General features: G+C 42.4%; 1 protein-coding gene across 4 annotated transcripts in view; it reads left to right on the top strand.

Moving 5' to 3' along the window:
- Positions 1-16,231, top strand: part of TMEM232 (transmembrane protein 232) — a 347,658-nt gene that overhangs the window by 202,357 nt on the left and 129,070 nt on the right. For all 4 annotated transcript variants that reach the window (XM_055298330.2, XM_063612897.1, XM_063612898.1 and 1 more), the window contains one exon: positions 15,918-16,165. In XM_055298330.2, the coding sequence (XP_055154305.1) occupies positions 15,918-16,165 (248 nt within the window). The remainder of the gene's footprint in view (positions 1-15,917; positions 16,166-16,231) is intronic.

Here is a 16,231-nt window from a genome sequence, read left to right as displayed (position 1 = left end):
CCTAGGGAAGACCTGAAAGGCACTAATATCTGTTGACCTTCTCACTGTCTACAAGACAGATCATCCTATATGATCTGTGTTAACCTCCATAAAACTAAAAGGTATTTATTATCCCAATATCATAGATGAAAAACAAGACAGAACAAAACTAAACACAAAACAGTCCTGGAGAAGTTAACTAAAATTTTTCAAGTTTACATTGATGACTAGCAAGTGGTAGAGACACACCAGATTTCAGATCTTTCATAGTGCACAGCCCATATTCCTTCCTGGCAACTTCTTGCAAGAAAACACACACAGAGCCTTTCATAAATAAGGAAAGTATACATTTGACTGAAATTTGAGACTACATTTCTGTTAGACAGAGGGCTTGGACATCAATGAAGGATAGAAATTTACCTGGGCTTCCTACAAGAGAATCATAGAGAAAGATGTGGGAATATCTTCATTTTGCCAAGAAAGAGGTGGCATCTTTATCTATAGCCTCTCCTGTCTTAGAAGGAAGAAAGTGAGGAGTAATCAAATGAGACATGATGAAATGAGCATCAAGATTCTGTAATACAGATGTTACCGGTGGAGGGTCTTGACTACAAGTTGCCCAGGTTCTTGGTGTTTTGAACAAAGAATTGAACAAAATGCACAAACAAAGCAAGGAAGGAATGAAGCAACAAAAGCAGAGATTTATTGAAAATGAAAGTACACTTCCCAGGGTGGGAGTGGGCTTGAGCAAGTGGCTCAAGAGCCCTGGTTACAGAATTTTCTGGGGTTTAAATACCCTCTAAAGGTTTCCCATGGGTTACTTGGTGTACACTCTATGTAAATGAAGTAGTGGTCCACGATCAGTCTGACTGGTTGTGGGAGGGGACAAATCAGAGGTACTTTCAATTTTTCACCTGCCATGCAGAAAGGGAGGGGGGTTGCAAAGGGAGTAAGTAGCCTCTGGTCCTTTTGTTACTTGGGCATGAGAAGTTGGGGTTTTCCTTTTGATTTAGTTCCAGGAAGTCACTGTGAATGGCCTTAGGTTCCCTGCCTGCAGACCTTATTCTCTTGCCTCATTTCCCCCCTGAGAGACACAATCCCCATAAATTTTTATGGGGAGCAGAAGGACCGATGGTCTTTCTTCTGTAACTGCTTCATGCTGAATTGGGGCTTAGTCTCTACCTATTGGGGATCATGGAATTCTCATTCTGCTCTGTCTAATGAAGACAGGGTAGCTTCTTGATGGCTAAGATGGTGTCTATGCACCTGAAACTGGCTGGAAGCCCTGTCACATGATAATCTGAAGCTTGGTGGTCTCTAGGTGAGAGGAAATAAATTTGATTAAAAGATTTAATGGGAACTTCATGGGCTGGATACATATGCTGTAAGGAATGTTTGTTATATAAATTAATTAAAACATTCTGCTTAGTTAGTACAAAGGAAGTGATTCCATCCATCTGGAAAAGGCAATGAGACTATACAAAATACAAAAAAAAATGGCTACTATTATCCAGTCTACAGTAACTATGCAACAAAGACACCAAGGAAAGTTGGTGGGCATTTACTTATCTTTTGGCTATCTTCTAAACAGGAACTGCAGGTCTTTCACAAGTTCACAGGTGTAGTGGCTGATGGGAGCTTCAGGTTCCAGGTCCGGGGCTTCAGGTATCACAGACATGATCCTTGAAAGGTGTATCCAATCATCTAACCTTAGTACTTTGCAGAAGGCGTGGCCAATATTACTGAAAATGGTGCCTTCCGTTTGGGTTATGACTGTTGAGCAAGTGATCTCTTTTTCCATGTTTTCATCTCTTGGCCTGATTTAGGTTGCTGGTTAGTTCCTGGTGTGGACAGCCTATGAGTTTCAAACTTTTGTAAAACCTGCTGAAATTATCCTAGGTTAACTAGGTATTTTACAAAACTGGCTGTTTCTGGATCAGTAATTGAATCATTAATTTAGAAAGGGCTTCAGATAACATTTCTTATAGGCTTATATTAATTTTTGCTCTAGGGGTATTATGGATCCTTAAGAGGGCTACAGGCAGTAAGCTGAACCACGTTTCTTATGTTTCCTGACATTGCTTAGCTAACACTCACTTTAGAGTTTGGATAGTCCTTTCTACTTTTCCAGAGGATGGAAGCCTCCATGCTGAATGTAAATAGTATTTGATTCTGAGAGGCTTAGCAACCCCATGAGTCATTTGGGAGATAAAGGACAGGCCTTTATCACTTTGGAGTCTCTGAGTTAATCCAAACTGGGGTTTATTTCTCTTAAGAGGACCTTTATAACCTCATTACCTTCTCTGTTCTGTTAGGGTAAACTTTGACCCAACCAGTAAAGGTATCTATTAGCACTAACAAAAGCATATCCTCTGAAAGCTGGCATATGGATGAAGTCTAATTGCCAGTCTTCCCCTGGATAAGCTCCTCTCCTCTGGACTCGTTCTATTAGAGGAGGCATTTTGTTTCCTGAGTTGTTAAGTGCACACAATGAGCAGGCTTGACAGACCTGCTTAACCACCGAAGCTAAGTTAGGCCCAGTGAAGGGTCTGTTAACCATGGCCAGGGTAGCATCTCTCCCTTTATGGAAAGAGTCTTGCAGGGTTTTTATAATTCTCCATCGGGTTGTTTGAGGGAGATATACTTGTGATCCCATATACCACCAGGATCCTTGTTTTTGTTCCCCTTGCTCCTATATTAGCTGTTCCTGTTGGGATTGCACCCTGAATGTTGTGCCTTTGGCTTCTCTGTGAGACTTGCTGTTCCCTTGTGCTATAGTGGTTCAGTCCCTTTGGTGCCCCCTACAGTGAATTATAGCTATGGCCTTTGGCAGGTATACTGCTTTTAATAGCTGAAGAATTTCAGGCCCATGCTTCATAAGAGAGTGTATGCTAGTTAGTAGTCCCCTTTCCTTCCAGACTGTAGCATGAGCATGAACCACAGGGAATGCATATTTAGAATCTGTATAGATGTTAAACTTTTTACCTTGTCCCAACATTAATGCTCAGGTAAGAGTAATGATTTCAGCCTTTTGTGCTAATGTGCCAGGGGGCAGTGGCTGGGCTTCAATTGTACTGATTTACTGTTGTGTATCCAGCTCCAGTGCTCCCTATTTGACATGAAACTACTGCCGTCTATAAACCAGTTATCCCCAGAATCTGGGAGAGGTTGGTCTTTTAAATTAGGCTGGCTAACATATGAATGTATGTGCAATGACCTGCTCGCAGGAGTGATCAGTTACTGGGCCTGCGGGCAGAAACAGAGCTGGATTCAAGGTGATAGAAGTTTCGAGGGTTACATCTGGGTTTCCTAAGAGCGTGGCCTGGTATTAGGTTAAACTGCCCTCCATCATCTAGAGGTACCTTGTATTTCTAAGACTGACTTCACCTAATGAGGGGTTAGAACCTCTGGTAGTTGACCTAGGGTGACTTCAGTGGCTCCTTCCACTAAAATACCAGTGGCTGGGATTGCCCACAGGAAACTTGGCCATCCTGAGGCCACTCCATCGAGCTTTTTTGAAAAGTAGGCAGTTGATCTGGGTTCCAATCCTAATTTCTGGGCTAGTACTACTACAGCTATGCCCTTCCTCTCTGCTACATACAAGGAGAAGGGCTTAGTTAGGCCTTGGATGCCAAGAGCAGAAGCTGGGTGAGAGACTATTTTAACTTGGCAAAGGTTTCTCTCATTTCCAAGGTCCATTCCATTAGTTCATTTTCAGGCCCCCTTGTTGCTTCATACAGGGGCTTTGCTATGATCCCAAAATTTGGTGCCCATATTCTGCAAAACCTGGCCATTCCCCCAAAAGAACAAAGCTGTTGCTTGATATGGGGAGGTCCCAAACTACATATGGCTTGCACTCGTTCTGGGGATATTTGCCAGGCTCTGGGTGTTAAGACATACCTTAAATACTGGACCTGTTGAAGGTTATTCTAAGCCTTCCTTTTGGACACTTTGTATCCCCTGTCTGCCAAGAAATTCAAAGTTTTTGTAGTATTTTGTTCAGAAGCTTCCTTGGTTGGACTATGCACAAGAAGGTCATCCATGTACTGGAATATACTCCCATTCTCCAATTGCAGATCCCTTAGATCCCTCTCTAAGGCCCAGGCAAAGAAAGGGGGCCTGTCCCAAAAACCGTGAGGGAGTACTAAGTGTATTGTTGTTTTCCTCCGGTATTAGGATTTTTCCATTCAAAGGCGAAAAGGTATTAGGACTCTGGTGCCAGAGGAATGGAGAAGAAAGCATCTTCTAGGTCTAGGAGTGAGAACCTTTTGGCACCTGAGCCAGGAGGGTATATGGATTTGCTACCAATGTGTGTACAGGGATAACAGCCTCATTAATTATTCTGAGGTCCTGTACTAACATGTAATAAGCCTTCAATATTCTTCCAAAGGCTTTAGAATGGGTAAGATGGGGGTATTGCAGGGACAATTGCAGGGTTTTAAGAGCCAATGGGTAAGTAATACCTCACCTCTGGGTGCTAGGCCTTTTCTTGCTTCCAGCTTAATTAGGTACTGTTTTTGATTGGGAAAATAGCTGGGGTCTTTAAGTGTATTTTGACTGGCACTGCTATTTTAGGTTTCCCTAGATTTCCAGTATACTGTGCCAGTGGGTTAGCCTGTTTACTAATGTAATCTGGGACTTTGGCTGTATTTTGCCTGTTAGCAATTCTGCCAGGTGATGCTGACATTGTAGCAGTGCCCCTATTTTAACCATAATATCTCTTCCAAACAGGGGGATTGGGCAGTTTGGTACTACTAGAAATTCCTGTTGGAAGATTTGTTTCTCAAATTGACAAATCAAAGGAGGAGTAAAGAATCTTGTTTGTGGCTTTCCTTTCATTCCTATAATGGTCATAAACTGGGAGGAAAGCTTTCTGCAAAAGCAGTGAGAACAGAGTAATTTGTTTCTGTATCAAAAAAAAAAATACTGAATTTGGGTACCCATGACATCCAGAGTTACCTGGGGCTCCTCAGTAGTAATTACAACGTTCCTGGACAGGGGCAGTGAGGAAGACCCCAGGCCCCTTCGGTCTTCAGTCTTCATCTAATTCCTGCTTTTGCACTGCTAGAGTTTTGCCTGACTGAACCCCTCAGTGGGAGCAGGGGCAGTCAATCCTCCAGTGACAGGGTTTGTAACTGGTGCCCTCACATTTTTGACAGGGGCCTGTCGAGGGCTTAGTACAGTCCTTTCCCCAATGCTCATTTTTCTTGCATTTGAAGCAAGAGCCTTTGATGGCATTATCATTATGGCCCTTCAGGTTTCCCTTAGCTGCTCTTTGGGCATTCAAGGTATTGCCAATGATGGCTGCCATAATTTTTGCCGGCCATTTTTCTTCACTCTGTTCCTGTTTTCCTTCCTCCAGGTCACGATTGTTATACACCATAACAGCAGTATCAAAAACCTGATTTTGATTAGTTTGTGGCCCCATCAGTAGCTTTTGGAGCATCAGTCTAATGTCTGTGGTGGATTGGCTAATGAAATGCTGTGCCATTAATATTTTGCCTTTGGAAAAAGAAGGGTCCAGAGTAGCATATTTTCTAAAGACTTCATCCAGCCTGCCATAAATCCATGGCTGGATTTTCCTCCTTGGCTTGTGTAACCCCCCTTAATTTACATTAGTTACTGCCTTAGTTATTCTGTTTCTCATTCCTCCAAGGAAAGCTTCAAGAAATTTAGCCTGGTTGTTCATTCCCATGGGGGTATTATAGTCCCAATTAGGATCAATGGTGGAGACTGTGTTTGGGCCCAAGTGATTGCCTTGAAGGATTCAGGTGAATAAATCATCTGCTTCCCCATGGGCGGCCTCAAAGATTTGATCTTTTTTTCCAAGGGGGTGCAGCAGGTTGCCAGAATGAATTGAACATCACTCCATGAGAGAGAAAAGGCTAAGGCCAAAATTTGGAAAGCTTCTGCAAATTTCCTGGGATTCTTGAAATAGCTTTCTAGCTTTTCCTTACATTGTTGTATATCAGTTATAGAGAAGGGACCTGCACTAGGACTGGCCCCTCAGCTCCTGCTACTTCTGTAAGGAGTAGCAGGGCTGCAGGGAGAGTTAATACGATGGTCTCCTTCGAGTGTGAGGGGGACTTAGTAGGGTTCCCAGTGTTTGGGGTTTAGCCTCAAGAGGACTTGGCAAGGGGCTGTATGGAGGCAGATGCTGTTCACCCTGAGAGACAGGTAGCCCTTGTAAAAGGGGGTCATCTGTAATATCTAGTTCTACCTTAGGACTTTCCCTTGGGTGGCTGGTTCTGGGAGTTTTGCAGATTGTTAGGTTTTGGTATAGGGTCATGAAGGTCTGTACTTATGGGATTTTGGACCATTTGCCCTGCATCTTGCAAAATAGGTCTGATTGCAGGATGGTGTCATAATTAAGGCTACCATTGACTGCTTATTGTTCCAGGCTGGGCAGCTCATAATTGGGCCAAACAGCATTGAAGAAAAAAAAAAAAGAAAAAAAAATATATATATATATATTTTTTTTTTTCTCTTTAGATTATCAGGGTCAAATTGATTCCAATGGTGGAGGATGCAGCCAAGCAGGGAATTCAGGTGGTATAGATGGAGGGTTGTCCATAGTGGAATCAGGTGGAATAGATGAAGAGTTGCCCATCGTGGTCTGGAAAAGAGGGGAGGACTTTGAATAGTGGAGGGTTTATCAAGTGACCCGAGTGATGCTTGAGGCATCCTGGAAAAATTCTAGGTCCTGACTGGAGTCCCCAGGGGCATTCACCTTTTGAGCCCTTAGTCTGTCAGACACCTCTGACGTTAGATGGGTGCTGGCACTGCTTTGGAATGGTTCCCTCCACCACTGATGACCCGTTATGAGTGTTTCTTAAGGTTTTCCTATCCCACTTAAAGCAACCTTTTTACTCTCTAAATTTAGGCAAGAAATCCACATTAGATTGTACATCAGTTCCTGCATAAATTCCTTTTCATGAATGCCCCCCATGCCCCACACAGACCATCTACAACATTCCCAGACCCTCTGACTTGTCCTAAACATCCCGTCCCTCTTTTTAAACAGCCAGTCATTGCTGTTCTTTATAACATCGTTTGCATAGCTAGGTGGGTACCTTTTGTCCTTGACCCATCAAGTAGGGGAAGAGAAGAATTTAACATGAAAAAAGAAGGCTCAAGTCACCTGAAATGTGTGTGCGTTCACTCTGGAGGAGCTGTTGCTGCCAATTGTGTCACATGTAGTAATCAGGGACTATAAGAAAAGAAGGTTTAAGTGGCCTGAAACATGAGTTCACCCTGTGCCACTGCCAATTGTGTCACACGTGGAGATCAGGGACTATAATCAGAAAAGATAGAAAATAGTCCATCCCCCTTCCAGGCAAGGCAGCTATCACCATTCACTCCTTGACCTTCAGGCAACACCAGAGAGTGGCCCTGGCCAGTTGCCCTTAAATACCAAGGAGCTACTAGGAAACAGCTGCTGAAATACTGAAAAAGAAAAAAAGGCAAAGGGCTCAGCTCCCTTAATAGAACTGGGTGGTGGCAGTCAAGGGCTTCCACATGCAAACCTTTCCATTTCTCCAGAGATTGGCCCCAGCCAAAAAACCTGCAGTTGCCTCTTTGTTTAGGCACTGCCCACAAGGGTCCCAAGTTGGAAAGGAAAAGACAGAAAAAGAGAGAGAGAACAAAAGACTCCCCTGTATGGAGCAGATAGGAAAAGGGGAAAGGAGAAAAATAAATCCCAAATCCTATGCAAATGAAGACTTAACCCACGATCAGTCTGATTGGTTGCAGGAAAGGATCAACCAGAGGTATTTTCAGTTTTTCATCTGCCACACAGAAAAGTGGGGATTGCAAGGAGAATAGCCTCTGGTCCTTTTTTAATTTGGGCATGGAAAGTTGGGGTTTTGATTTTGATTTAGTTCTAGGAAGCCAGTGAGAATTGGCTTTAGGTTCCCTTTCTCCAGACCCTATTCTCCTGCCTCACAGGTTAATGTTATCTTTGATTACAGTGTATTTTACCAAAAATTATATCATGAGAAGACATCATTTTTTTGGTCCATTTGTTTACTCATTCATTTATTCATTCATAACCCTCTCAGTAATTCCAGAGTTCACCATAATATCTTCATTTATGCAATACTGTACTATATTTTGACTAAAAAAAGGAGGAGCTCTTTTTTGGTGGTGTCATTGATTTTTAACATTTTATTTTATTTTTCTACACTGAAGAATAAAATTGTATACATTTATTGTGTAAAACATGATGTTTTAAAATATACATTTCATGCATGTCCATGTGAAGAGACTACTAAACAGGCTTTGTGTGAGCAATAAAGATTTTAATCAGTTGGGTGCAGGCGGGCTGAGTCTAAAAAGAGAGTCAGTGAAGGGAGATAGGGGTGGGGCCGTTTTATAGGATTTGGGTAGGTAAAGGAAAAAGGGGGTTGTTCTCTGGCAGTCAGGAGTGGGGGGGTCACAAGGTGCTCAGTAGGGGACCTTTTGAGCCAAGATGAGCCAGGAGAAGGAATTTCACAAGATAATGTCATCAGTTAAGGCAGGAACAGGCCATTTTCACTTCTTTTGTGGTGGAATGTCATCAGTTAAGGCAGGAACGGCCATCTGGATGTGTATGTGCAGGTCACAGGGGATATGATGGCTTAGCTTGGGCTCAGAGGCCTGACATTCCTGTCTTGTTATATTAATAAGAAAAATAAAACGAAATAGTGGTAAAGTGTGGGGACGGTGAAAAATTTTTGGGGGTGGTATGGAGAGATAATGGGCGGTGTTTCTCAGGGCTGCTTTGAGTGGGATTAGGGGCAGCGTGGGAATTTATAGTGGGAGAGATTAAGCTGAAGGAGGATTTTGTGGTAAGGGGTGATATTGTGGGGTTGTTAGAAGAAACATTTGTCGTTTAGAATTATTGGTGATGGCCTCGATATGGTTTTGTATGAATTGAAAAACGGAATAAGAGGAGAAAAACAGGTATAAAAGGTCTAAGAATTGGGACGACCTAGGACATCTGATTAGAGAGTGCCTAAAGAGATTCAGCATAGTTCTGCCAGCAAAGATTATTTATTTACTTTAAGAGTTGAGAGTGGCAGTTTGGGGATAGCACCAGGAGATATCAGCTGTGATGGCTTGGAGAAACAGTGTAAACTGGCAGTGTAAACGAGCAGGGCATGTATGAGTAGTTGAGAACGGTGAATAGGAGTATGACTAGACAGAAGATAGTAGGGATGACAAGTTTTTTGGGGGTACAGTCTAAGTTGGTCTGGTGTCTGGAATGAGACTGGGGCCTAATAAAACGGAGTGTCTATACAGGAGCTTAAATGGGCTCTACTTTGTAGCATTCTGAGGACAGGCCTGAATTCTGAGAAAGGAAAGTGGTAAAAGTATTGTCTAGTCTTTTTTAAGTTAGTGGCTGAGCTTGGTGAGGTGTGTTTTTAAAAGACTATTAGGCGGTTCTACTTTTCTTGAAGACTGAGGACTGTAAGGGATATAAAGGTTTCACTGAATACTAAGAGCCTGAAAAAATGCTTGGCTGATTTGACTAATAAAGGCTGGTCTGCTATCGGACTGTATAGAGGTGGGAAGGCCAAACTGAGGAAGTATGTCTGACAGAAGGGAAGAAATGACTGTGGTGGCCTTCTTAGACTTTTTGGGAAAGGCCTCTACTTATCTAGTGAAAGTGTCTACTTAGACTAAGAGGTACTTTAGTTTCCTGACATGGGGCATATTGAGTAAAGCTAATTTGCCAGTCCTGGGCGGGGGCAAATCCTTGAGCTTGATGTGTAGGGAAGGGAGGGGGCCTGAATAATCCTTGAGAAGTAGTAGAATAGCAGATGGAACACTGAGAAGTTATTTCTTTGAGGATAGATTTCTAGGATGGAAAGGAAATGAGAGGTTCTAAGAGGCGGGCTAGTGGCTTGTACTATAGCATAGCCTGCCTTTGCTGGTGTGTGGTGATTAGGCCTGGTGGAACTGCCATTAATAAACTAAGTGTGATCAGGGTGAGGAACAGGGAAGAAGGAAATGTAGGGAAATGGGGTGAACGTCAGGTGGATCAGAGAGATGCAGTCATGAGGTTCAGGTGTGGTATCAGGAATAATGTGGGAGGCCCGATTGAAGTCCGGGCCAGGAACAATGGTAATTGTGGGAGACTTAAAGAATGAGTACAGCTGAAGGAGCCAGGGAACAGAAAGTATATGCATCAGGTGTGAGGAAGAAAATAGATTTTGGAAGTTATGAGAAATGTAGAGAGTCAGTTGAGCATAGTTTGTGATTTTTAGGGCCTCTAAAAGTATTAAAGCAGTGGCAGCCGCTGCACGCAGACATGAGGGTTAGGCTAAAACAGTAAGTTCAAGTTGTTTGGACAGAAAGGCTACAGGGTGTGGTCCTGGCTCTTGTGTAAGCATTCTGACTGCACTAACTATGCTTAGGAAGGAAAGGAGTTGTTGTTTTGTAAGGGGTTGAGGTTTGGGAGATTAATCGGACACAATCAGCAGGGAGAGCACTTGTGTTTTTATGAGAATTATGCTGAGATAGGTAACAGATGAGGATGAAACCTGGGCTTGACTGAAGTAATGGGGGCTGTCTCTGAAGCCTTGCGGCAGTACAGCCTAGGTAAGCTGCTGGGACTGACCGGTGTCAGGGTCAGTCCAGGTGAAAGCAAAGAGAGGCTGGGACAAGGGGTGCAGGGGAATAGTGAAAAAAATATCTTTAAGATCAAGAATGGAATAGTGAGTTGTGGAAGAAGGTATTGAGGACAAAAGAGTGTAAGGGTTGGGCACCACAGGGTGGATAGGCAAAACAATTTGGTTGATAAGGCGCAGATCCTGAACTAACTTGTAAGCCTTGTCTGGTTTTAGGACAGGTAAAATGGGGGAATTGTAAGGAGAGTTTATAGGCTTTAAATGGCCATGCTGTAGCAGGCGACTGATAACAGGCTTTAATCCTTTCAAAGCATGCTGTGGGATGGGATATTGGCATTGAGCAGGGTAAGGGTGATTAGGTTTTAATGAGATGGTAAGGGGTGCATGATCAGTTGCCAAGGAGGGAGTAGAGGTATCTTATACTTGTGGGTTAAGGCGGGGGAATACAAGAGGAGGATGCAAAGGAGGCTTTGGATTGGGAAGAAGGGCGGCAATGAGATGTAGCTGTAGTCTAGGAATAGTCAGGGAAGCAGGTAATTTAGTTAAAGTGTCTCAGCCTAATAAGGGAACTGGGCAGGTGGGGATAACTAAAAAGGAGTGCTTTAAAGAGTATTGTCGAAGTTGGCACCAGAGTTGGGGAGTTTTAAGAGGTTTGGAAGCCTGGCTGTCAATACCTACAACAGTTATGGAGACAAGGGAAACAGGCCTTTTAAAAGAACGTAATGTGGAGTGGGCAGCCTCTGTATTGATTAAGAAGGGGACGGACTTATCTTCCACTGTGAGAGTTACCTGAAACTCGGCATCCATGATGGTCTAGGGGGCTTCTGAGGCAATTGGGCAGCGTCAGTCTTCAGCTGCTAAGCTGAGAAGATCTGGGAAGGAGTCAGTCAGAGAGCCTTGGGCGAGTTCTAGGGGCTCTGGGAGTGGCTGCCAGGTGAGTTGAACAGTCCGATTTCTAGTGGGGTCCTGCACAGATGGGACACGGCTTAGGAAGAATCCTGGGCTGCAGCCATTTTTTGGCTTGGTGGCCAGATTTTTGGCACTTGTAGCAAGCTCCTGGGGGAGGAGGTTCTGGAGGAATGCCTGGCCGCTGCAGTTGAGGCGTTTGGAAGTTCTTGTGTGCTGGAGATATGGCTGGGGTTTGTCTCACAGTGGAGGCAAGGAATTGCAAGTTTTTTCTATTATTGTACACCTTTAAGGCGAGGTTAATTAACTCCTGTTGTGGAGTTTGAGGGCCGGAATTTAATTTTTGGAGTTTTATTTAATGTCGGGAGCAGATTGGGTAATAAAATGTATATTGAGAATTAGACGGCCTTTTGACTTCTTAGGGTCTAGGGCTGTAAGGCATCTCAGGGTTGCTGCCAAATGAGCCATGAACTGGGCTAGGTTTTTATATTTGATGAAAAAGAGCCTAAACACTATCTGATTTGGGATAAAGAAAGAGGAGTATTAACCTTGACTATGCCTTTAGCTCCAGCCACCTTTTTAAGAGGAAATTGCTGGGCAGGTGGGGGAGGGCTAGTCACGGAACTAAACTGTAAGCCAGACCAGGTGTGAGGAGGGGAGGTGATAAAAGGATTATAGGGTGGAGGAGCGGAGGCTGAGGAAGAATTGGGACTTCGCTCAGCCTGGCAAGGAGGGGGGAGGTCAGATAGGTCTGTAGAAAAGGAAGATTAGAAAGACTCAGTGATGCTTGGGGTTGGGACTGAGGGGACAGGTGGGTGGGAAAGAAGGAAGATTTGGGAGGAGTTGCAGTGGGAACACAGACCAGGGAGGGCCTGATTTGTAAAAGAATGCCTGGACATCAGGCACCTGAGACCATTTGCCTATTTTACAACAAGAATTATTTAGATCTTGCAGGATGGAAAAAGTGAAAGTGCTGCTTTCTGGCTATTTGGAACTACTGTCGAGTTTGTATTGGGGTCAAGCGGCATTTCAGAAGAAAATAAGATGCTTAGATTTTAGGTCAGGTGAGAGTTGAAGAGGTTTTAAGTTCTTAAGAACACAGGCTAAGGGAGAAGAAGGAGGAATGGAAAGTGGAGGGTTGCCTATAGTGAAGGAAGCAAGTTTAAAGAGAAGGGTAGAGACACGGAGGGAAGGGGCTCGGGGGTTCTTACCCTCCAGAAAAATGGGAAAGGGGTCAGGGCATGGAAATAAGGGGTTGGGTTGGGGCACAGAGATACGAGGTTGGGGCATAGAGACAAGAGGTCGAGGCACGGAAATAAGGGATTGGGGGTTCTTGCATCTTAGAAAAGCGTGACTTGCTGCTAAGGGTGAAGGAGAAGGGGTTGAGGGGTTCTTGCCCCTCCTCCAGAAAAGCAGAAAAGGGGTAGAGACACAGAGACAAGGGGTTAGGGTACTTGCTGCTCCCCCAGAAAAGCAGGACTTGCCGCTAAGGGTGAAGGACTGAAGTAGGCATCGTTGCGTGGTCTGACACCTCTGAAACGTGGGTGAATAATCAGAGAGGCATCCCTGCAATGATTAAACACCAAGGGAAGGCTGTCTTCCAAGTCCATGACCAGCGCTGGAGTTTAGGGTTCAAGGATAAAACGTGTCTCCTTTGTCTCTACCAGGAAATGAAAGGAATTGAAATTAAGAGAAAGGAGAGATTGAAGTATGGTGCCAAGATTGAAAGGAGAAAGAGATTGAGGGATAGTGAGGGAGGTTGGAGAAGAGAGTAAAAAGAGGCTGCTTATCGGATTTGAAATTGGTGAGATGTTTCTTGGGCTGGTCAGTCTGAGGACCTGAGGTCGTAGGTGGATCTTTCTCACGGAGCAAAGAACAGGAGGACGGGATTGATCTCCCAAGGGAGGTTCCCCAATCCGAGTCACGGCACCAAATTTCATTTGCATCCTTGTGAAGAGACTACTAAACAGGCTTTGTGTGAGCAATAAAGCTTTTAATCACCTGGGTGCAGGTGGGCTGAGTCTAAAAAGAGAGCAAAGGGAGATAGGGGTAGGGCCGTTTTATAGGATTTGGGTAGGTAAAGGAAAAATGGGGGTTCTCTGGCAGGCAGGAGTGGAGGTCACAAGGTGCTCAGTAGGGGAGCTTATGAGCCAGGAGAAGAAATTTCACAAGGTAATGTCATCAGTTAAGGCAGGAACAGGCCATTTTCACTTCTTTTTTGGTGGAATGCCATCAGTTAAGGCAGGAACCGGCCATCTGGATGTGTATGTGCAGGTCACAGGGGATATGATGGCTTAGCTTAGGCTGAGAGGCCTGACAATATATAACGTTGTGAAATGGTCAAGTTGAGCTAATTAACAAATAACCTCATACAGTTATTATTTCTTTTGTGAGAACACTTAACATCTACTCTCTTAGCATTTTTCAAGATATGATGTATTTGTATTCACTATAGTCAACATGCTGTACATTAGAGCTCTTGAATTTATTGCTTCAAACTGAAATCTTTTGACCAACATCTCCCCAGCCCTCCACCCGTCAGCACCTGATAAACACCATCCTACTCTACTTATATGAGATCAACATTTTAGATTTTACATGTAAGTGAGATCATGTGGTATTTGTCTTTCTGTGCCTGGTTTATTTCACTTAAGATGATGTCCCCCAGGTTCATCCATGTTGTTACAAATGGTAGAATTTTATTCTATTTTTATGGCTCAATACTATCTCATTGTGTATATATACCACATTTTATTTATCCATTCATCTGTTGATGGACACTTAGCTTGATTTCATAGCTTGGCTATTGAGAGTAATGTTGCAATAAACATGGCAGGGCAGCTCTCTCTTTGACATACTGATTTTCTTTTGAATATACCCAGTAGTAGGATTACTGAATCATATGCTTGCTTACTTGCATGATTTTCACCTTATCCTTTGTAAATTTTTTTCATGTTATTCTTTCCCATCCTCTGTGACTTTCACAGTGACACATATTTGCATACCTGCCTTTTGCTATTTTTCTCATTGCTTTAACTGTTTTTCGTTCAGTCTGTCTCCTGAGACTGTACTCATTTTTTCTACTATACTTTTGTCTAAATTCAATAATCAGTCTTTCATCAGTAATTTAATTTAGCCAGGCCTAATTTTGGAACCAGAAAGAGGTTAAGTTAGATGTTCATATACAGAAAAACATTTTCTATTTCTGTTTTTCCTATCGCAAGATTGATATGCATCTAAAATGAATCCTGAGTGACTAGTAATGAGCTGCCTGAAGACAGATAATACTCAATGAAAACATAAAAACAAATGATAAAAGGCAGTATCCGACTTATTTACAAGAAAAGGAATTAATAGCATCTACATACCGCGAAGATAAAAAAATTGTAACATATGCCATTTTACTTACATTTTTATTTATTATTACTGATTCCAGCCAGAGAAAATATGCCTCTGGCCATTTTAAAAGAAGTAATTAAGAAGCAATCCCAGACATTATCAAACAGGAATAGGAAATTTCAGAAAATAGCTTTTTTCCTGAATAAGTATTGCTTAAATAATCGGGAATTTTTGTATTTTTATATTTTTTGATTTTAGAACATATTCAATTTAGTCAAAATCAAAATCTTAAACATCTTCAGTTTAAGCTAAATCCAAAGCTCTTATTTGCTTTTCACTTAAAATTTTTGCTCAATAAAAATGTTCTGTTTGGCCAAGCATGGTGGCTCATGCCTGTAATCCCAGCACTTTGGGAGGCTGAGGCAGGTAGATCACCTGAGGTCAGGAGTTCGAGACCAGCCTGGCCAACATGATGAAACCCCATCTCTACAAAAAAAACAAAAATTAGCCAGGAGTGATGGTGCATGCCTGTAGTCCTAGCTACTTGGGAGGCTGAGGCAGGAGAATCACTTGAACCCGGGAGATGGAGGTTGCAGTGAGCCAAGATTGCACCACTGCACTCCAGTCTGGGAGACAGAGCAAGACTCCTTCTCAAAAAGGGGAAAAAAATGCTCTGTTGATATCAAGAACAGTTTAGATTGTGTATAAAAAAAGTCTGATTTAATAAAATGTACATTACTTCAACTGATTGATTAATTTCTTGTTAAATAAAATTTCAGAATGCTTATGAAATTCTTATATGGCAAGTATATCAAATTTAAAATAAAAATTACCTAATTAAATTTTCAAAATTTTTAGACTGGATTTATTAATGTTTATTTATTTCACTGAAATTTGCTGTTTTGCTTTTTGAAATCTTTTGGAAAACTGCAATTTTTTTATAAAGATTATTTTTACTTAACAGGAAAAATGCAATATTAGTCAAAGAAAATAAAGATACTTTAAAATATTTAATAATACATGATTTTTTCTCCCATTTAATCCTGTTTCAACTGACTCCTTTCTCTTTTCTTTCAACAGGCTGAGTTAAATGACCCAACGGATCCTTTCACTAGGTATAGTACAAATATTTCATCCAATGTAGGAGAAGAAGTTTTCTCCAAATATATTGGCTGGAGAATTGCCAACACTCTTTCCAAACTATTCTTCCCCCCAATTGAGGCCCGTGTTCTTCCTTTGAAGAAACCATCAATAAAACAGGATCAAACAAAATACCCAAATAAAAAGCTGGAGGCTGTGAAAAAGCAAGTTCTACATTTCACTGTAAGGTAAAGAGAAGTACTATTGGTTTATTGTTCTAATACATTACAATTCAAAATCACAGAAATAATAGA

This window comes from Symphalangus syndactylus, chromosome 11 (assembly GCF_028878055.3).
Source record: "Symphalangus syndactylus isolate Jambi chromosome 11, NHGRI_mSymSyn1-v2.1_pri, whole genome shotgun sequence".
NCBI lineage: Eukaryota > Metazoa > Chordata > Mammalia > Primates > Hylobatidae > Symphalangus > Symphalangus syndactylus.
Note: the sequence above shows the minus strand (reverse complement) of the source record. Positions and strands in the feature narration are given on the sequence as shown.